Source organism: Meles meles, chromosome 10, assembly GCF_922984935.1.
Source record: "Meles meles chromosome 10, mMelMel3.1 paternal haplotype, whole genome shotgun sequence".
In the NCBI taxonomy this organism is placed as follows: domain Eukaryota; kingdom Metazoa; phylum Chordata; class Mammalia; order Carnivora; family Mustelidae; genus Meles; species Meles meles.
Window position 1 is genome coordinate 108,418,793 of NC_060075.1, and position 22,659 is coordinate 108,441,451.

The 22,659-nt window shown below is 43.3% G+C and overlaps 1 protein-coding gene across 1 annotated transcript in view; it reads right to left on the reverse strand.

Annotated features, from left to right (window-relative positions):
- Nucleotides 1-22,659, reverse strand: part of POU6F2 (POU class 6 homeobox 2) — a 389,523-nt gene that overhangs the window by 242,111 nt on the left and 124,753 nt on the right. The window contains exons 3-4 of the mRNA XM_046020899.1: nt 13,817-13,908; nt 10,451-10,679 (exon numbers count right to left, since the gene is read on the reverse strand). Coding sequence (XP_045876855.1) covers nt 10,451-10,679; nt 13,817-13,908 — 321 coding nt within the window. The remainder of the gene's footprint in view (nt 1-10,450; nt 10,680-13,816; nt 13,909-22,659) is intronic.

The following is a 22,659-nucleotide window of genomic DNA, read 5'->3' on the forward strand; positions in this document are numbered from 1 at the left end:
CCATTATCCTTTGACAATGCTTTATTCCATTGACAGTATCTCTTAAATACACAGTATACTACTCATACTCCTCATCATGTGCTTCCAGTTTAATCCATACCCCAGTGCCTCAGTGACGCCTGCTTCAAGGATAATGTACTGCAGACCGGGCTCTCCAGGTATTTTAAATAAGAAGTCTGAAGCCTCGGAGATATGAGGTTTGAAAAACTGCCGAAGTTAAGACACATGCAACAACTTTCATAACTTCTTTATGGTGGATGGGGTATTATTGTACACTGTGTCATGTGGGGCTCTTCTGAATAACACCGCAAATATGAATTTATGCACTAGGTATTTTTAATATTGGACTTTGTGACAGCAAACCACCTATCAGAGGTTGAGAAATCATTGCATACTAAAAGCCAGAGTCCATTCTTCTTGTTTCTGTAGCACAGGCTACACTGCCTTTTCTGTGAGTGGTATCATGCTCACAAGGCCGCTGGGGATGCAACTTTCTGAGTGTAGCCACCACTCGAATAGCACGAAAGTAAATCATTAGGAAAAGCAGCACACATGACCACCTACTGTTTTCTTCTTCAAGAACGGTACCAGAATGCTCAGCACTCGTTTCTACCCCTCACCAGCTCCCTGACAATAAATCCTCCTTTGATCAATAAAATCAGGCACATTTAAAAGCAATTTTACTGGTATTAAAGATTGCTCATACATAATAAATGCACAGAGTTGCTTGGTGGTTGTATTGTTAATTTGAGAATTAATCCACTTTGAGTTGAGGGATGCTTCTTTAAAAAGGTGGTTAGAAGGTCAAGATGGCAGACCTGTATAGACGTAAGCTCATCAATGTTAATGATGATGCTTTGGATAGGACTTTTAACCTAAATGAGTATAAAGTATAAGAAGGAAAGCAATCATCCATCATTTCTTACTGTCTAGAGTCTCCTGGTAACTCTTTGTCATATGCAGCATTTTTCTTTTCCTCCCTCTGTGGGGTATGTGTGTGTTTGGGTTTCTTTCAAACAACCGGGATCAAATTGTGCACATGTGAAATCTTTACTACTTTAGAGTTCATTTGTACATCTGAGAAGCAGAGCCATTAACACTAATGGGAGAGCCTGAGTCTCTCATCTCCGTGACGCTTTCCCCAGCTTTGATTTCATTAACAGTTTTGTACTCCCATGTTCTTTCTATGTTTTAACATAAGTTGGTATTTTATTGATATTTTATAAACACCACACCACCTACTTCCCTTTCTTTTTTAAATTGAGGTACATTTTACATACACTAAAATTCAACCTTTCCAGCATTCTGTTTTAAAAGTTTGACACATAGAGTCATGCAACCACCACCAGGATCAAGACAAGAGCACCATCGTGTCAACCCCCCAACTGTCCCTGCACTGCTTTAGAATCAACTCCGACTCCCAGCCCCGCCCCTGGTCACCACTGATCTCCTTCTGTCGCTGTAATTTTGCCTTTTCCTGAATGTTGCATAAGTGCAGTCATGCTTTCCACATGTGTTCATGGGCTATTTTTAAAAGCCTCTAATTGTTCCATCTATTTTTAAATTTATCATTTGAATGTCACTACTTTAAGAAGTTGGTCTTGTGTTGTGTTCAAAGGAACCACATGGATAGCCCATGTTACCTCATGGACTAATGGAACTGTGGAATCTCAGGGTTGGAAGAATCTTCCAGGGGACTCAAGTCAAATGTTCATGCAGTGCATCTTCCATTGAGCAACGTAGCACCTTGTAATACAGTTTCTAATTATGAGCTGGAGAAACGGCCCTCCCTTTATAGCATCCTTGTTTCCAATGGCAGCAGGCTTGCGAAGGACCTGACTGGAAGTGATACAGGCCACTTCCAAGCCAAAGCTTTGAAGGCCATTGCTGTTCTGCCGTTCTTTCTTCCCTCTGTGATGAGAAAGACCTATCCCAGGAAGAGGCTTCTTCTTTAGCCTGATCCTAGCATGAACATGGACAGCAAGGCCACTGCTGACTGCAGCCAAAATGTATTATTAAATAAAGACATAAACCTTGGTTGTACCTCACTGAGATTTTGTGCTTGTCTGTTACTATAGCGTGACCTCGTGAAAGCTCAAAGAGAACCGGTGTCCTGTCCATCAGGGGTTCCATGTTTCTTCATTGGCAATCTGTGTGATTAACTTTTCTTAGCATTTCCAACTTCAACCCGGTACATTCTTCATCCAGATATTGTATGGCTTGTTGCTCACATCCTTTGGGTCTCTGTCTCTGTCCCCATCCCTGCCACCCTTCATCCTGTCCATCTTCTTTATCCCCTGCACGAGCATAGAGATGCCTTCTGAGACTCTCTTCACTTTGTTTACTGTTATACCCTAAGCTGAGATCATGCCCTAATATGCTATGGAAACTCAGTGTTGAGTAAATAAATACAATTAGTGAAAAGCAAAACCAAAAATAAATAAGGCTTTCTTGTTAAGCTGGTATGTTTCTATTTACTGTCAGATAATTAAAAGTATGGAATGTGATGTATCTCCTCTTCGACTTGTCCCATTGTTCCAAATCTCCATCTAGGTTTCTTCCTTTTCTAATAAACAGACTTTTTTGTTTCTTATATGAAACCTGCTTTGAGTCCTTGGAATTACACAGGTATAACATATAAATGCAAAACTATATCGAAAATATATAGAAAATAAAACGAAAATATCATTGCATAATTACACGTCTTAAGTGTGTTCATCTCTAACGCATTAGCCCTACAATGCTCATTCCTCATGCACATGCAAGGTGTACGCAGCCCTCCTTCCGGCTCCTCTGGTCTGATTTCTTGCCACCTCAGACTCTTAACCTTCACTTGAACAACCAACAAAACTGTTCAGAGGACTCTAGACTCTATATTCCTCATGTCTTCTACAGTCCTCTACACTGAATGTTCTCTTTACTTCTTTTCACTTAACTGACTCCTACTTTAAAATCCATCCATCCATCCATCCATCCATCCATCCATCCATCCTTGAACACTTATGAGCCAAGCACTGTTTGAGTTCTTGGGCCATATCACCAAACCAAACACAGATGCCTATTGTATGGCTTACATTCTGAGGGCAGGACCAGAAAAACACTACATCTTACAAACACACCGGATGCAGATATCGTCCCTTAGACCATCGGTGCCAAGCATCACGATACTCCTACCACTGCCCGATGTGGCTGCAGGAAGCATGACCCAAAGTGCTTATAGAGAAAGAATAAAAAATGTCTCAACCATTTCTGAGATTTTAAGGCTCTGTAGAAGGTAGTAAGTGTTATGGACAAAGGAAATAAAGGAAAGCAGGTAGGGGAGAACAATAGTATTGAGGGGCCGTGGGGAGAAAGTAGACTGATGCTTTCTGGGGAAAGAGTCCTTCAGGCAGAGGAAATGTTCTGTGCAAAGGCCCTTGGGTATGTGTGTGTTTAGAGAACACCAAGGAGGTCAGAGTGCCTGCACCCCGAGGCTGATTGAGTTGAAAGAACCATGAGAGTGAAAAAGCAAAAATAAATTAGACTGAAGATGTATGCCTCAGAAAAAACTGTGGCACCTGGAACTGACTGAAAGCAAAAAGATCAGAAGCATTCTCGGTTTCTGAGAGGACCACATTCCCCAGGAAGCTACAAATCTTTAACTATTGGAAATTTCAAGCAACCCCTTCAGCCCCCAGAGCTTGCATAAGCCATGCATGGACTGAGGAAGTGCTCAAATAAAGGCATATTTCTCAACTTTCTCTTCAGATGTAGTCAAGAAAGATAATGGACAGGGAAGAACCTTCCAGGGGTAGAGAGAAGGACCAAGAAGAACCGTGGCCAAGCATGCTTCCCAAGGGATGGCCAATGGAGGAACTTATACCTACCCCCAGGGGAGGGGATCTTCACCATATCTGCCCTGCTAAGACATCAGACTAGCTATGGATAAACCAATTATGGCACATTCTTACAATAGAACACTGCTCAGAAATGCAAAGAAAGGAAACCCGGACATGCACAATGGCATGGTGGAATCTCAAAAACATGAGACTGAGCGAAAAAAGCCAGACTCTAAAGCATACATACTATAGAAATCCATTTACATGAAGTTCTAGAACAAAAAAAACCCCAATCCATAGTGATAGAAAGCAGGTCTGTGTTGCTTGCCTGGTTGGAAGGAGAGGACTGACCACAAAGAGACACAGGGGAACCTTTTGGGGAAAATGAAATGTCTTTTGTATTGACTGTGGTAGGCGGAGATTGCATGGGTATACACAATTATCAAGATCCATTGAGCTATACCCCCAAGATCCATGCATTTTTTGTATGTAAATGATGCCTCAATTCAAACAACAAATACCAACAAAACAAACAAAAAGGAACTGTGATGTGACTCGCACATGAAATTCCTGAAACCAAAAGCATCCCACATACTTTACCCTGAACAAGCTTTAATTTGGAGAGTGAGAGAAAACCAGGGCTGGTTTCCTGCCAGCACAAAGAGCAGGAAAACCACCCTTGGTCTTGATTTTTCAACTTGCCTTGAACCTAATTGCTTTTCCATGTTCAGGTTACGCAGCTCTCTCTAATGTATTTTTGGTCATTAATTTAAATGTTATGCTTGACTGAACTGGAATGTTCACACTTTGATATAAATCTCCTACGTAGCACATTTATATTCTCCATTTATGTTGCCCACAGTGATTAGTGGGTTATCTCTCAGCCTGTGCAATGAGAACAAGTCACTAACTTGAATCATCTGTCCTAGACGTAGACCCACCTCTGCTGTCCCATTAACCCTTCTGCTGCTTGTCACTTGTTTGGAGGTTCTATTTGACTACATTTTCTGCCTCAATTGAAAAAAAGCAGAAAACACAACCTATTTGTATGAATTCCATCATAGGAACTTTATTCTGCCACATCAAATAATAATCTAGTTCCCACACTAGGACAAATGCAAATTATATTTTTAACACTGCCATTTGTGTGTCAAAATGATAAGTAAATGGAAGCCTGACTTTTAACAAAGTTCATAAAGTATGTGACAGAGCTTCCTGAGTCATTTTCCTTCTTGAAGCTTCATAGTCATCATGCATCTCCTCTCACTGGTGTGGGTTCGCTGATAGTCTCCTGAGACTGAATCCCTGTGAGCAGAGGACAGACAAAGGACACAGTGATGGAAGGACCCAGAGTGGTGATGGTGGGAGGTGCTTGGCATGGGGCAGGGCTCTCAAAGGAGAGTGGAGAGAATGCAAAACTGTATCTATTTCATGCAAGGACACAGAGTGTTGAGGAGTAGATCATTCCTAGGTCTCATCTGAGTTTAGGGTACATCCAGGCTTGAATCCCAGCCGGAACTTCCACAGACTTCCCCTAAATTATTCAGAACCTAGATCCCACCCGTGGCATCTCTGAGTTCAGAGCTGTTCTCCATCTCTGCCCAAGCACATAGGAGGGCCTCCTGGTCTGTATGGTAATCTCAGCAGACAGGCCAATACCTAGCCTTCTCCCTCGGTGCCCTTCTACTGATGAGGAAGGCCCTAGTGTTTCTCTTCAGCATGTTGCGCATGCTCCATTTCACACCAACCCAGCTTCCCCTTCCACCCACATTACACCTGACTGGACAGGAATGCATATTTCCACACAGGGCAGTCAATCTCTAGTCTGGCTAATGACCTACAAGATAGCCTAGAATGCAAAACCTCACCCCACCAGGAATTGGAATGTTGGTGAGTTTGAGCTATTGATAGACATGGAGATGGAGAGAAAGACAGAGATGCTAGAGATAGCAATGGAGTGTTCCTAAGAAGTACATGGGTTGGGAAGATGCATGTACTCCAAGAAGACAGAATGGAATATGAGTGAACTAAAATTAGGGGCTAGTCATAAGTCAACCAACACAGTAGAGAAGAGTCACATGGAGGTGCAGGGAAGAGTGGAGACAAGTTAGAAGTAGGGGTACAGGTCTGTCTACACAGAGGGAATGAGACAGACTGCAACTTGGTGGTTCACTGGATTCTCTGATCCCCAAACCCTAATCCCTATTGTCTAATCTCTAATCTCACTGGGTCCTCTGATCCCCAAACCTCATGTCCAGGGCCCCTGAGGCTGGGCCGTAAGGTGTTCCTGGGATTCTGCAAGATTTCTATCTCCTAATTCCCAGCCATTTCCTTACAAGAAAAGCCCCCCCCCCTTTTTTTTCGTTTATTTGTTTATTTACAGCATAACAGTGTTCATTGTTTTGGCATCACACCCAGTGCTCCATGCAGTATGTGCCCTCCCTATTACCCACCACCCCCACCCCGCCCCTTCAATTAAGAATAGAGCTTCCCTATGACCCTGCAATTGCACTGCTGGGTATTTACCCCAAAGATACAGATGTAGTGAAAAGAAGGGCCATCTGTACCCCAATGTTTATTGCAGCAATGGCTACGGTCGCCAAACTGTGGAAAGAACCAAGATGCCCTTCAACGGATGAATGGATAAGGAAGATGTGGTACATATACACAATGGAGTATTATGCCTCCATCAGAAAGGATGAATCCCCAACTTTTGTAGCAACATGGACGGGACTGGAAGAAATTATGCTGAGCGAAATAAGTCAAGCAGAGAGAGTCAAGTATCATATGGTCTCACTTATTTGTGGAGCATAACAAATAACATGGAGGACATGGGGAGATGGAGAGGAGAGGGAGTTGAGGGAAACTAGAAGGGGAGATGAACCATGAGAGACTATGGATTTTGAAGAAAAGTCCTTCTTTGATGGCATAGGTGTGCTCTCTTTCCTGCCTGGAAGGATCTGAGGAGAAAGGGGAAACAATCCCCAGGCTATGCAGATGGGTTTCCTACAGATCTCTTTTTTAGCAATGCAAGCTTTTGTTGGATAAAATCTCAGAGCAAGAGCTTTAACCATGCTTTAATTGTGTAAGAGAACGCCTCTTGGTCTTGGGGACGTGAAATGTCCTAACAGGAGCAATGAGTTAATTCCCAAATAAGTTATTCCTTTCAGTCCTTCTCCTCATTAGAGGCCAGGTTTGGTGAGTTAGAGCTGGAAAGTTAACAAGGGCACTCCTCACAAGCACACGGCTCCCATCACCCTAAGATGCTCAGAATCTGGGCAGACTGCTGGAGATAGTAGGGGAGTTGCCAAATGGATTTTGGAAAAGGTCCCTAGACCAGGCTTCCTTAAACTGTCATGTAAGTAGGAATCTCCTGGGACTCTTTTAAAATGCAGATTCTGTTCCATGAGCCTGCATTTCTAATAAGCTCGCATGAGGGGCTGATACTGGCTGGCAGGAAGTACGCTCAGAGGAGGAGACAGTGATAGGACCCCTGCTGCCTGAGCAGAGAAAATCTGCTCAGTGTAACATGATGTCATTAGTGCTCATTAAAATACATGCATGAATCATGGCCTCTGAGGGTCTGAGAGCAATTCCATCTTACTTGACAGTGAACGTAAATGAACCAGCTCCCAATCCCTTTAGTAAAGAAGATACTTGAAAACTTATCCCTGAATGCCAAACTACGGTGACACCGATGTCAGCACTTTTCTTTTGTAGCAAATTTGTTGCTTTTGAGCTAGAAGCATGGACAGGCTGAAGGTCTGAGCAGGAAGGTTGGAGGAAAGTCAGAGATAATTCCAGCTGGCAGGCTTCTTTCATGAATAAACCTTAACATTTCACAACGAAGAAAGGGGGAACCATCCAGGGCCAAGTGCACAGGTTGGAAACAGGTTCTATTTCAGAGCAGGGGTTTAACACTTAAGTCCTTCCCCCTCACATTGATGGATCACAGCTCTTTTAAAAAACCACCCAAGACGGTGTGGTGTTAATTAGTGTTGGGGAGACTTACCGGTGGTTTCAAGACTCTTAAAGGCCTTGGAGGCTAATGTGCTCCTTGTCTAAGGTGGGCCATGGGGAGGGCGGAGCATTCTACCCTGTCAATGACACAAATGTGTGTAAGGACTTCCTCTGGGGTATCATAGCCCATGAGCTAGGTTGCCATCCTCAAAAGAGCCTGAGACTGGATTATGTCTAGGATTGGCTCAGTCTCAAAGTCAACCAGGACTCTGGCAGATGGACTGCCAGCCAGCCAGCTACCATCCCTGGAGTCCCACCACCTTCTGTGATATAACCTGGAAAACCACACAAACCATAGACACTGCTGATGGATTGCCAAGGACTATAGTAGATTTCTTAAAGGGGGGTGAGATCACCCTTGGGTTAGATGCTGGCTGACAAGGTAGCCAACTGCCATTGCCCTTCTGGTGGTGAACACCCACCTTGGGCACTGTGGAGATTCGAGACATTTAACTGATTCTCATTGTTATTGGCCCTGGACTTCTGGCAGGATGACCAACTCCTTCTTGTTTGCCCAGGACTATCCTGATTCCAACAGTGAAAGTCATTTGTCCCCAGAAAAGCCCCAGTCACCAGCAAACCAGGACAGTTGGTTACTTCTCAAACTAGTGAGTTCTGGGTGGCCCAGAAATCATGTGGGACGATATGAAAGGAAGAGGAAGGCCCAACAGTACTGCATGGGAATTTATGTGGATCCTAACAGTGACTTGGGAACAGGGATTCACTCACAAGGTTATTAAAGAACAAAGTGTTGGAGGAGAGACTTGAGTGTTAAGACTGATGAGGAAGGTTTCCTTATAACAGGCTGACTTGCAACCAGGAGGTGTTTTATTTTAACGACCTTACTACCTGCCTTCCAACGTCACTGAGATGACAAAGGGAGACATGTTTCCTTGTGTTTGTGCAGTAGACAAGAGCTTGACCATCAGCTCCAATCAACACACTTCTGAAGATGAGACCATTAAGAAAATCGTGTAAGAAGCACCAAGCAGTAAAAAGAGTCAGAACTCTTATTGAACCGACTCATTCAGGACACAAATCTTAGGATTTCTTTTCTGAAACCAAAAGTGCCCCAAAGAACCAAATTCCAAACTATAAGCACTCCAAAATTTGATATTTAAGGAAAAGAGAAAATCTAAATGGAAGCCCACATTCCACATTAGTCCACAGTCACTAACTTTGAGCCCTTAAAATAACCAGGTAATAAAATCCTAAGAACACCAAACCATAATAAAGATACAACAAGCTTGATTTTTTGGACTCTGACTTTGGCATCTATTTTAACCAAGCAAGATTAATTCATGACCTAGGAGCTCTGTGAGCTTATGTTTATTTATAATATTCAATATTCCCATAAGCACAGATGTTGCAAATGGAAGGTTGCATTTTGATAATGCCCATTTCTTCATTAAGATTTCATCATCCACCTGCATTAGAAAGCCTCTCCCTACATTTTGTTACTTCTGCTTTCACCTTGTTTATTCCTGCCTTATTTGCTTAATCTTGGGATCCTGGCTTCCAGGCACTCTCAAATTTTAAACAAGTAAAGTTTGTGCATTAGCGTGTCCTGGGCATGCATGATTTATGAATGGCGGGCTTCTTGGCACAGTTTAATGGTATGAGAGAGACTTCGTTTTAAACATTAAAGGGAAAGTCAAGAAGTGGCAGCAATAGGTGGGATATTAGAACATACGGTGTGTGTTGGGTTGAGAATTAACCAGTTCTTCTATGGTTTGTTTCTTTGGGCTGATGACATTTGACCAACTACAAAAAGTGCTTCAAGTTGTTACTCTGATAACTTAACCCACTGAACTCACTCTGGGGGAAAAAAAAAAAAAAGGCAAGCAAGCAGAAAAATTTCTTTCTAATTGCTAACATTCTTATCAATGGGGAAAACAAACACCTTTGAGCAGCCCCAAACAAATTCATTTCTCTTTGTTAAGCATCCTAATCCTATCATATTCAGGCCATTTTTCACCATAAAATTCTTCCTTCTACAGAATCTTTTGTAAATCAGTCTATCAAACAGTGTTAGCAAATCTTTCCTAGAAAAGTGAAACCCTTTGTAAAACCAAAAGAAATATCCTTCCAGAGTTAAATGAGCCGGCTCTTACTAAATGCCCACATAATATAAAGGCCCAATCTACAAGTCTGTTTTTCTCATTATAAAGTATGATCCCAAATAATACATTTCTGTTTAATAATTAAAACTAAAAATACTTAGCAAGAGAACAGTAATTAAGACTTCCAAATGCTACCTTGTATTGGAGATGTTCCAACCATTTCTCACACAAACAAATCACGTATGACCTTTCTGTGCAGATGGCTACACTGAAGAAGTCACGAAATCATAATCTGGGTCCTCAAATAACAACACCATAATTTTACGGATTATGGAATCTAAGTTTCTGATGATTTGCAGGACTGACAAAGCTTGAGCAAGCCAGGGATTCACACACAACTTGCAACTTTGCTTCCTACACAAGCCTTCCATGTCCCTTGAAAATGGGGGCAGCTCTGAACCACATTCACCAGCCGAGGGCATGTGAGCTCTGCAGAGTACAACAGGCAGTGGATAGAGCCCTACATGGCGCAAGGAGACAAGGGGTTACCTTGTAGATTTTGCAATGGTAGAGTCATTATGCCTCCGGCTGCAGCGGCTGCTACCAGCCCTTGGATGTTGGTGAGATTCGCGGTAGGCAACGTGAGGACCAGTCCTTGTTGTCCTCCTAGCTGTCCGGCCATATTGAAGGGGATGAGGATGGGCTGGTTGAGGGCTGGCGAGGCTCCCGGCATCACGCCAGCGACAGCCGAGGCTAACTGTTGTGCTGTCAGAAGTGGCTGCAAGGAAACATAATCTTAGCTCACTTTCCAGTAGAACCAAGACGTGGCTTTTCAGAGCATTTTCTTCTCAGGGTCTAGTTCTAGCAGGGTCCAAAATTTCCTGAACAAGGAGTAAACACACATGCTCTGTTCCAGAACGAACCAGTAGGAAAAAAAAAAAAATTGAAATCACATTTCATTTATTTCCTTGGCAAACTTCATTTGGTTTGGATTTCTTTTGAGGAACTCGAATACCTTTAAAAGTAATACCTTACACTTATATATTATTCTTCTAATAAATTTCCATTTGATCTTAACCTTACATATTTGAAATTCTCTGCTAATTTGTTCTTTCTTGTTCCAGAAAGAACTCATTGGCATTAAAGGGTTTTGTTTTGTTTTGGCTCAAAAGTAGCAATAAAATACTATTTTTTATTTATTAAGTTAGCAAAAATGACGTAAAATAGTTACGACATGCTGGTAGGTCTCTAGTGTCTCCATTATGTGGGTTTAGGACGTACACACAACTGTAAGCCTTTTGGAAAGCAATTTGGAAATCTATATCAAGAGCTGCAAAATATTCAATCCCTCTTGACTCAGAATATACTCCTGGGATGTAGCCCAAAGATACCATTCAAAAAGACAAAAAACAAATGCATAAAAACATGCATTACATTTAAAAATATTTAAATGTTGAAAAATACTTTGTTACAGTACTAAACCTGACAAGATATTACATGGTCTTTAGAGTGGATCTTTATGGCCGCCTCTTTAGAAAAACAGAAAATGTTTATAATATGAGAATACACAAAATAAACTGGATAATCATTCAACAGTGACAATGAAATCATTAAAATGGTAAAATTGTCTGTATACTAACAGTTCTGAAAAAAGCACAGGAACACAAATGTGTTGGCATTTGATGTGGATAAGTTGGAAAAGCTTTTGAATATGGCTTTTGCTATTACTCTAACATCCTTTTGTTCAGTTCATACAAGATCAGAAATGCGGGTTTTTGTCCACCCTTCGTCCAATAGCCATTGCTCAAAGTGGAAAGGCAGTGCCGCCGGTGTGCGCTGTGGGCACAGGCGTATTTGAGCCTGGATGTGGGCTCTTCACTGGGATGTGGAATGACGTAGGCAGTATTTCTGTGCTGAGCAGGCCACGTGACCGGAAGGGTCATTGGTCTTACAGTCCTCTATCTGGGACCCTCACTACTCTCTTTTGGGAACCACGTGACAGATAATGCCACATCCATTTTTCTTCTGGAGGAACCAAGAGAAAACTCTTATGGAGGGGTGGCAACTTTTTTTTGTTTTTGATGCAGCATGATTATATAAAGTAACAAGTAATTAAATACAGGCATAATACAAAGTCCAGTGAGTTATAGGCAGGCACTATTCTAATATTGCCGTGTGTGTGTTACTGCAATTGTCCTCCCCGTGAGATACAGAGGGATTAGTAATGTGCCCAGAACCCCATATCTGGTGGGCGTGGGAGGGTGGGGTCATGCCAAGGCAGGCTCCTCCAGAACCCATGGCTCACCCCTTTCTGGCCATGCCCTGTCATGCATGGAAGTGATTCAGAGGAAGTGGGGCTGCTCTATTTGCAGAAGGAGGGGAGGAGGGCTGAGCCCGTTCTCTGGCTGCTGCCGACAGCCTCCCCTCATGGCTCCCTCTGGTGAGGCCTCTGCAGAAGCCCTGGGACACCAGATGCAGCCTGGTTTTAGACCACTCCAGTCTCCCAGGGCCTAGCCCCTGTTTGTTAAAGTCTATTACATTCACAAAAAGTAACTGCCTCTCTTTAGGAAAAAATAAATAAATAAAGCTGCCCTAAAGCACAAAACCAACATATTTTCCGAGAGTAAACACAAAAGTCATAAACTGGTCCTCAGACCACTGATTTCCTATCACTGCCCACAGCAATATCATGATAAGAGGGGGGCAAATGGCTGGTTCTCAGACCACGCAGGTTAGAGATTTGGGGGGTTGGTATGTAGTATTTTTTTAAATTGAATTCTTGGGGTGGAAGCAGGGCATGCATTCTCCAGCTTGTCAAGGTGCCAACCATGTTTCACTGTCTGGGTCTGTCACACACTTACCTGACCTGGAGGCATGACTTTGTCACCCCTGGTATGTTCACACACATGCACACGCATGCACGCACATACACACACTGTTACAAGCATGGAATTTTTAGAAAAGGCATAGCCAGGAGATTCTGGCTTCCAGGGGTCCCAGTAGAGCCTTCTCTGGGCTTCCATAGACGAGCAGACCCCTCCCCAGCCTTTCTGTCCTTGAGCACCAAGGCATCCATGCTCTGAGATGGACGTTAGGACCTGAGACCACAGGGAGACTTGGTGGCTACTGGAACAAAAGGGAAGACCAACCCAAGCCCTACATGTGGGTTTCCAAATCTTGAATTGGTGAGCCCTCAAAGGACTGAAAGTGATAAATTTGCAGGAATAACAATGACTGCAAAGGGGAGAGATGGGTTCCCATAGCTGCCTCTTCTCCCATAAAAGCAGGTGAACTCTGAAAGCTTCCCACTAAATTCCAGAGCTACAACAACGGCCAAGGGCCCAGCTCTCATAATTGTGTTCTACACCTCCATATAACTATACCAGGCAGCAAAAAACAAATATTGGAATTTAAAAAATAATGAATGTATTTCTTTATTAATGCAAGAGCTGTATGTGATGTACAGTATTGTCAAACCCAATAAGCTGAACGTGCATTAAAATTGCATTAACTTTTTTATATTAAATCACATCCTGTATTTCAAAAATGGTTCCAGTAAGGTTGAAATAACTTAATTTTCTTCACACCCCAGTCATTAAAGTTTTACTTTCTTGAAAACTGCATGGTAACCAACGGCACACTGGTAAGTAGGTTATAAGAAGATGAAAAAAAAAAGTTTCCAAATGATTAAAACCAACATTGCCTTTAAAAAGAGAGGAGTTCTGCAAACACTTTTTTTTTCCTTGATGGTGTTTAATAAATAATGCAGTCATACAGTTTCCCACACAAAAATTTATCACCATGTTTGCTCTGTTGGAGTTGATTGGATTTAACTCATTACTATTTATTCGGTTATTTATATGGTTAAACCATCCTAAATGAAGCCTAATGGAAAAGCAGTCGAGAGATACTGACCTGCGGCCCAACTGGGAAAGGGGGGTGGTTCTGACTGGCCTGGTGTTGGTCAGGAGTGCCTGGGTCTGATAGAGCCGGGTTTCCTCTGGCCCCTGGAATTCAAAAGAGAAGTGTTCCCTTTAATAGAAGATCCGGCCCGGGAACTGCCCATGACCCCATTTTCCTGTGATGTCACATAACATTAAGGTACAGATGACATGCCAGAGTGGTTTATCAATAGCTGCAGTGCTCAAATCACTTGTCAACTGCATAAATTATGCTAATGGATATTCAGGATTGCCAGTCATCCAGGGAGGGAGAAGGCTGGGGCAGGGAGGGGAAGTGACACCATCATCAGTCGCACTAACAGGCTTGCATGATCCGTTGGTTTGCACCGCATATCCCAGTGCCCTGTGTGGGTGGGAAACCGCATCCTTTATGCACAGGCGGGCAATAGCTAATCTAATTTCCCAAAGCCAGAGAACACGAGATCTCAGACATGACCAAGTACATCTGTATTATCCCTTAATATGACTGCAGAGCCTTGGAAGCCTTTTCTCTGTACCCATTGCAGATACCAACTCATATGAATGTGTTTTCTTAGAGATGGCCTTTTCCAATCCACCTTAGGTGATACCCTGGACAGCACAGGGATGTCCTGAAGCCAGTTTCCTGGGTGCTAAATGAAACAGTAGGAATAACACCCTAACTCCGGGGATCCCCGCTGTGCTGTGTATGGATCACAGCTTCCTGCCTGTGCCAGAATCCTGTTGGCTGCCAAAGCACAAAGAATGAACTCCCACCAAAATGGCAAGTCTTTCACATCCTCTTCAAACGGAGTAGTTTCTCTGTGTGTGGCGGTGTGCTCTGTTTTCCGGACAGACGGGAGCAGATAACACAGCGGCAGGAACCATAAACAGATGAATAGGTAAGCAAAAAATAAATAAATGGATCTGGCTGCAATTTTTGAGGGGCTTGACTCAGTAGCTTTTGTTTTCTTGGTGGTTGAAATCCAATTCCAAGCCACCCTTAACGAGATCCTCTTTCCTGATGTTTGTCCTATGAATAGCAAGTGGGAGACAATTCAAACCCTGTTTACTGGCAGGCCGTGGACGGCACAGAAAAAAAGATACGATTCTGTCACGCTTATAAATTTTAAAGAAGGTATTATTGGCTCATTTAAAACAAATTCTTCTATATATTCTCCAAAGGGACAGACTTATAAATAATGGAAATGTGGAAAAAATATTTCAGCACATTAAGCTACAAATAAAATTGACTGCTACATATTATTCAATTGACTTCTATCTCCACTGCGATGTGTCAATCATAACAGAATTTTATAATAGAATTAAGCAATAAATGTGCAAAGCCATTATGCAGAAATCTGAAAATCTGATTAATTTGTAATATTTTTTTGTGCAGAAAGTCAGGACTGGACATTGCTTGGGGAATACTTACAAGCATTCTATTGAAATTTCTAAATTGATTTGGAACAAACTAATAAAAACACAGACTTGCTGACATTTTATAAAGTGAATTCTGTCAAAATACGTTTGGCATTTTAATGATTGCTGTCATTTAATAACAAGGCTAAGATGACCCATCATAAGACGTCAACAATTTCCTCATAATGTGCATGAGACCTTTCTTCTAAAATTTTTATAGGTGATGTACTCATTATGCTTGAGTAGTAGGGCACTTTAAATGGTGAACTTTGCTGGCTGAATCTCATATTTTCTGTTCTCATATAATCAAGTCCAACTTTGCCTTAAAATTCTCAGCAGGGCTTTGTGGACTTTTATAGAGCAAACCCAGGACCCCGAGGGACACTTTTGGTCATTTAGGCATATTCTGAAATAGCTAAAAACGCACTTTGGTTTAGTTTTGAAGACACTTTAAAATTTTGGGGTGGCTTCCTCATTCCCACTGGGCATGGATTTTGACACCAGGCTGCGGAAAGAAAGTTTTACAATACACAGAGAGAAAAACCCTTCTGCACCATTAAAACACATGTATGTCTTAATTTCTTTTTTTTTTTAATAATTTATTTATTTGACAGAGAGAAATCACAACTAGACAGAGAGGCAGGCAGAGAGAGAGAAGGAGGCAGGTTCCCCGCGGAGCAGAGAGCCCGATGCGGGGCTCGATCCCAGGACCCTGAGACCATGACCTGAGCCGAAGGCAGAGGCTTTAACCCACTGAGCCACCCAGGCGCCCCTGGGACCTTATTCTTAATGATATACCGTTGTAAGGGGTAGGATCTGTCCCGAACAGGCGCTGTATCAATGAGATGTTGTTTGTTGTTTGTTGCCCGTAACTTTACACAGATTACATTTGCTTACAATTTATTCTTTGTTGCTGGAGGCCCTCCCCAGCGCAGGGCAGCTTGTCTTGAGGCTGATTATTCTCAAAAACCATGTTCAGGGCAGTACAGGGCAATTTCACACAATTTCATGTGTAAAATGAAGTCTTTCACAGGCTTTAGAAGAGATTATGTATGCTCTCCTGCCAGGATCAAAAAGTAATGTTTCTTCTTAATGCACGTCTCCATTTTCCCCCAAACACATGTATCATGCTTAACCTTGTAGGACCATAAACGGATCTGTCTGGTGGGAAGACAGCTTCCAAATCAGGGGCCTTCTCAGAGCCAGAGCGGGGGAGCCAGCAGTCAGAATGAATAAATGAGGTTGGCTAAGGGTTTCCGAGAGATTTGAAGCAGCACGTAGCTGTGTGTTAGGGGAGACTCTGAGGTCACCCATTTCCCATGCCACAGACGTGAAAACATGAACTTTAACAGGCTGGGCAAGTTCCTCCTGATCAGGATCCTAAGACACACATTACCTCTCTGGAGATCAGGACTGCCCAGAGTGCTCTCCAAGGCCTGTTCTGAGTGTAATAGGCTGCACTTATCAGGCAGCACCTGTGGGCTTTCGTGGAGCGGGGACAGTCTGCACTCTGCACACCCAGTCCCTAAGGCGGGGACAGTCTGCACTCTGCACACCCAGTCCCTAAGGCGGGGACAGTCTGCACTCTGCACACCCAGTCCCTAAGGCGGGGACAGTCTGCACTCTGCACACCCAGTCCCTAAGGCGGGCAGGGTATTTGCACGGATGAAATCCTCACTTAGTGGAAATAGAGGTTTGGCTTTTAATTTGGGAGTGGTAGAAATCCCAGAAGACAGGCATTGACATCCACTTGACTATTTACTATTGTTTATTATAAGCCTGGAAATACCTTTAAATTATTAGCTTATTGGCAGATTCTACCTCAGTTCCAGTTCAGAGACGAGAAGCAGTTTGATGTCCGGGTTAAAAGCAAGGGCTCTTTTAAACTTGAAGCTCTGCCTGGGTCTCAGTTCATGCCACTTAGCTAGGTATGTGAACTTGGACTTGTTTTCCAACTTCTTTATGCATCAGCTTGTTCTTCTAAAAGTCCGGGATGAAAAGAATGCCTCCCTCATAGGATTGCTGTTTATAAGGAGTAAATGAGCACAGAGATTTGTAAATTTCACGGGACAGTGCATGTCTGTGCTAATCCTGTTGACTACTATTATTTAAATCAATTTTTTAATGTATTTAATATTATTTAATTTTTAAAAGATAGATTTATTTATTTATTTATTTATTTGAGAGAGAGAGATAAAGAACAGAGGGAGAGTAGAGGGAAAAGCAGACTCCCCACTGAACAGGGACCCCGATGCAGGGCTTGATTCTAAGACTCTGGGATCAGGACCTGAGCTGGAGGCAGATGCTTAACAGATGAGCCACCCAAGTATCCCAATATTATTTAATTTGCCCATGACATTCGCCTTTCCCAAGTGAACTTAATACATAATCCTGTCCCTATGTATGTGTGTGGTCCACGTTCCCACCCATGCTGCCCTAACTGTGTATTCTGTATCATTTGAGGAATGTATGACATTAAACCATAAGAGCTCACAAAGCTAGAGGTTTACATAGAACCTTTACTTCAGTCCATGGTAACGTGATCAGGAAATGCAACAAAATGATACTGGCGGGGCACCTGGGTGGCTCAGTGGGTTAAGCCGCTGCCTTTGGCTCAGGTCATGATCTCAGGGTCCTGGGATCGAGTCCCACATCGGGCTCTCTGCTCAGCAGGGAGCCTGCTTCCCTCTCTCTCTCTCTCTGCCTGCCTCTCTGCCTACTTGTGATCTCTCTCTATCAAATAAATAAATAAAATCTTTAAAAAAAAATGATACTGGCAAACAGCTTTCGGATTCTTACAGACCAGGGCTTGGACCTGAGTTCCTGCTCAGGCCTAAGACCCAGAATCACTCGTGGAGCTTCTTGAACATAGAGATTCACATCGCTCGTTGCTCACACGTGTGTTTTCTGAAACCCACCAATGACTGAGGACCCCAGAGGGGACAAGGGGTGTAGGTGCTGCCCCACACAAATCCGGATCTGCTTTGTGCTGAGGAACCACACGTGAGGAGTTCATGAACAGCACGTGGGGCATGAGCTGGCATGGCCCCCTCGCTTTCCAAGTGTCTGCACCTGGAGCCTTCTTCTGTCTGATCCTGGTTGACTTCTAGCTTCGCAAGGGGAAGAACCATCTCAAATATGTCAATTTCATAATCAGGACTTATTTCAGGGTAATCAAGGAGTGTGAAAACAGGTTTTAAAGACATTATAACATAAAATGTTCAGTAGCTACACAATAGGAGTCCAGTCTCTATAGATACAGGGACCCCTAGTGTGAGTCTGTTAAGGAAAGGATAGGTCCTAAATGGTGAGACGCTGGAACACTGAGGAGGAGTTACGCTCAGGTAAAACTTATTTTTAATTGTTGAGATGCCTGCTTCAGAGCATGCGTTCATTCCACACCATCTTTCCAGTGTTGACCTCACATCTGAAACCTGAAAAGCTGCCTGCAGATCTCTCTGCTGCGGAGAGAATGGATGGTCTGCAGAATGAGAGGGGGACACCCAGACTCTGTTCTTCTCCCTTCGGTGCTTTCCTCAGGTAGACTCACAAGTTCCACCCTCCCACCCAGCTCAAGTTGGGAGTTCCTGAACTACCACTCACTGCGTTCCTTATATCAGGTTCATTTTCTTTTTTTTTTCTTTTATTTATTTATTTGTTTGTTTGTTTGTTTTCAGCGTGACAGTATTCATTGTTTTTGCACCACACCCAGTGCTCCATGCAATACATGCCCTCTCTATTACCCACCACCTGTTCCCCAACCTCCCACCCCCTGCCCCTTCAAAACTCTCAGGTTGTTTTTCAGAGTCCATAGTCTCTTATGGTTCATCTCCCCTTCCAATTTCCCTCAACTCCCTTCTCCTCTCCATCTCCCCATGTCCTCTGTGTTATTTCTTATGCTCCACAAATAAGTGAAACCATATGATACTTGACTCTCTCTGCTTGACTTATTTCGCTCAGCATAATCTCTTCCAGTCCCGTCCATGTTGCTACAAAAGTTGGGTATTCATCCTTTCTGATCAGGTTCATTTTCTTTTGCAAATTTTCCTTCTCTTCCTCCTCCTCCTTCTTCCTCTTCCTCCCCTACCCTTCTCCTCCACTCTTCCTCCTCCCAACATCCTCCTCCCCCTCCTTTTCCTCCTCCCTCTCCTCCTCCTCCTCTTCCTCTTCCCCTTCTTCTCCTCTTCCTCCTTCTTCTTCATACAATGCCTTTTCATTAACGAAGGCAAACTCAGGTTTGGCACCTCCCTGTTACTCTACAGGTAACAAAGTATATATTCTAGTAGAGGATTAAACGCTCCCAGCCACCCCTCCTCCCTTCCAGCCCTTTTGGGAGTTGACTTTTCCAAAAAGTCATTTTAAGAAGCAAATATAACATCTTTAATCCTGATAGGGTATACTCCTTTCTGGAGCCTTATCCTGTTCCCTTTGTGAAGAGACTAAGAGGCCAGTATAGATTGAGAAGGAACCCGAACTGCAAATACAGACTGCTTATCCAGAATAAGCCAGTTCCACCTTCTCCCCCGCGCTGGGCATCCCTCCCACGTTCAGTGCCCAAGATTCCCTTGTTAGTGATGGATACATTTTTAAAAACTGGTTTCTTCAGAGAGAAAGAGTTTGGGTTTCTGTCTTCTACACATTAGCACGGACATAATCATGTAAAGGTCGCAGGGATCGCTTAGCTTTTTCTGGTATTCGGATCTTCCTTACCCACTGTTTGTGGTTTTCACCGGCCAGTGAACTGACGCCAAGGTTGCTTATTATAAGACAGAAAGATGAAGGCATTATTATTTCATGTTGGGTATGTGAACCCAGCTAAACAGGGCAGAGGGCCCCCTCAATTACACTCTGTTTTCTTTCAGTTTCTTCAAGATTCCTAAATGCCAACGAGGGAGTGAGTGTGTCTATAAAAATCTTTTTCAAGCCTCTCCCATGGCTGGCCCCTGCTTTTGCCAGTTGGGATTTCTTTAGGATACTGGCCACACATGAATTTATATACAGAATGCCGTCCAGACCCATGGTAGAATTGGAGACTCTAGAGTAATAAGCCGCACTTGGAAATTAAACGTTCGTTCATTCACATAAGGGTTTGTGTGTTTTTGCAAGTCCTGCTGATAAGTACTTATAACTTCACTCACAGAAGCCTGGAGAACAGAGGTCTGATGACTTTCATGTGATGAATGAATTTCTTTATTCTTCTAGCAGGTGACTTCCCGGCCTTTAGTGGAGGGAAACCCAGTTTTCTCTGAGGGAGGGTCTAGGTATTCTGTGGTCCTTAAAGCTAATATTTATTTAAAGGCTGCACGTATGCGTGAGAAGTCGAAGGTAGATTTGTGATATCTCAATAAAGTATAACAAGAAATCCTACAAATCCCTTATTTGGACTTGATTATCTTCAGGTGTTTTTGTAATATCTACCAGAATTATTCCAAAGTAGAAAATTCTGTTCTACCAGTGGGCTTAATCTATGTGTGCTAGAGAATAAAGACATTTTTTTCCTTTCTCAGAATTTACTAAATCTCTCTCCAGTCTCCTTGCAACAATTTTTTATCATTTGATTCCACATCCATCTAATAAAAGCAGAGCTGAACTCCTGTGATATCTAGGCCAGTAAAGGTCTCCACTTCTGTAAATGCTTCCTTTCAGAAAAGAGATGAAAAAACAGAGAGTCATCAAACCCATTTAAGCAAAATTCCATGACACACTATTGGCACAGAGGGAGTTTTGGAGCATGGATTATTCCTCAAGGACTGCTATCGCCACAAGAATAGGAGTTCTTCCAGGGCAAAGATTCTAACTCACCTTCACATCTCCTGCAGGCCAGCTTTTCACCACGTATGTATGTAAATCCATAGGTATGCATGTATGTGTGCATGGGAAAATATGCATGCAAGTCGGTGTATATGTATGCTTTAGTGAGTTGGTATTTTTTTTAAGATGTTATTTATTTATTTGAGAGAGAGAGAGAGCACGCACAAGCAGGGGGAGCAGCAGGCAGAGAAAGAAGCAGACTCCCCGCTGAGCAGGGAGTCCAATGTGGAACTCAATCCTGGGACTCTAAAATCATGCACCGAGCCAAAGTCAGATGCTTGACTAACAGAGCCACCCAGGTGCCCCATGAGTTGGTATTCTTAAAATGATGGAGATTTGTATCAAAGTGAACTGAACACATTTAGACACAGATTTTAAACCACCTGAAAATGGTTTGTCTAATTTTTACAATGTTTTTTTATTTTTTTTTCCATTTTATTTATTTTTTCAGCGTAACAGTATTCATTCTTTTTGCACAACACCCAGTGCTCCATGCAAAACGTGCCCTCCCCATTACCCACCACCTGTTCCCCCAACCTCCCACCCCTGACCCTTCAAAACCCTCAGGTTGCCCCAACCTCCCACCCCTGACCCTTCAAAACCCTCAGGTTGTTTTTCAGAGTCCATAGTCTCTTATGGTTCGCCTCCCCTCCCCAATGTCCATAGCCCGCTCCCCCTCTCCCAATCCCACCTCCCCCCAGCAACCCCCAGTTTGTTTTGTGAGATTAAGAGTCATTTATGGTTTGTCTCCCTCCCAATTACAATGTCTTTTTAAATCAACACTATTTCCAACTCAAGAATGAAGTCTTTGCTCTCAGCTGATTGACAGGACTGTGCTACAGCCCAGGGGGAAGAGGGTCAAGTATACCCTGTGCTTTTAGGCCTATGTATGGAGCCTCCTCCTTTCATGCTTCATCCATGCTTAACCCTACACCAGGTCCTGCTGACATAATTTGTGGGGTTCGTTGCCTAATAAAACTGCAGGTCCCTGGTGTGAGGCTGGGAAGTCCATCTCCTCTTTCCCAAGACTGCTGTTCCCCTCCATGGCACCTGGGTAGACCCATAGGTTTGCAACCTCCTTGCTGGGATGAGCTAAACGCCTGAGTCTGGGGTAGGTGGGGAGCCTCTGCTGAGTCGTACACTGAGCAGATGACCCTCTGTGCACCTGACCTAGACCCCCAGGAAAGGCAGGATGGAGAGAGCGACAGTCACAGCCAGGTTTCCAGGGGTCCTGGGGTGCCAGGGGCAGGGAGCAGGTCCTGGGGGAGGTGAGGAGACAGCGGCGAGACTGCCAGAGACACTAAGCCCCCACCCACCCACTCACTCACTTCTGTTGTCCCATCAGTCTTGACTTAGAAGACATCATTTCAAAGGTAAATTATTAAGAATGGCCAGACAGTGTTCTCAGAGCCCTGCTCTGTGAGGAGTCTCGGGTGCCTACAGCCGCTCCCAGGCCCATGGAGTGACCACTGCCTTTGGCTCGCAGTCAACTCCCACCAACAATTTTGGATTAGTAGTTTTCTGTCGAGGGACTTCCTTATAAAGGGTCCTCAAATTTTGAAACTTGCACCTATATCCACATTGGGGAGTCATTTTCCAAATCAA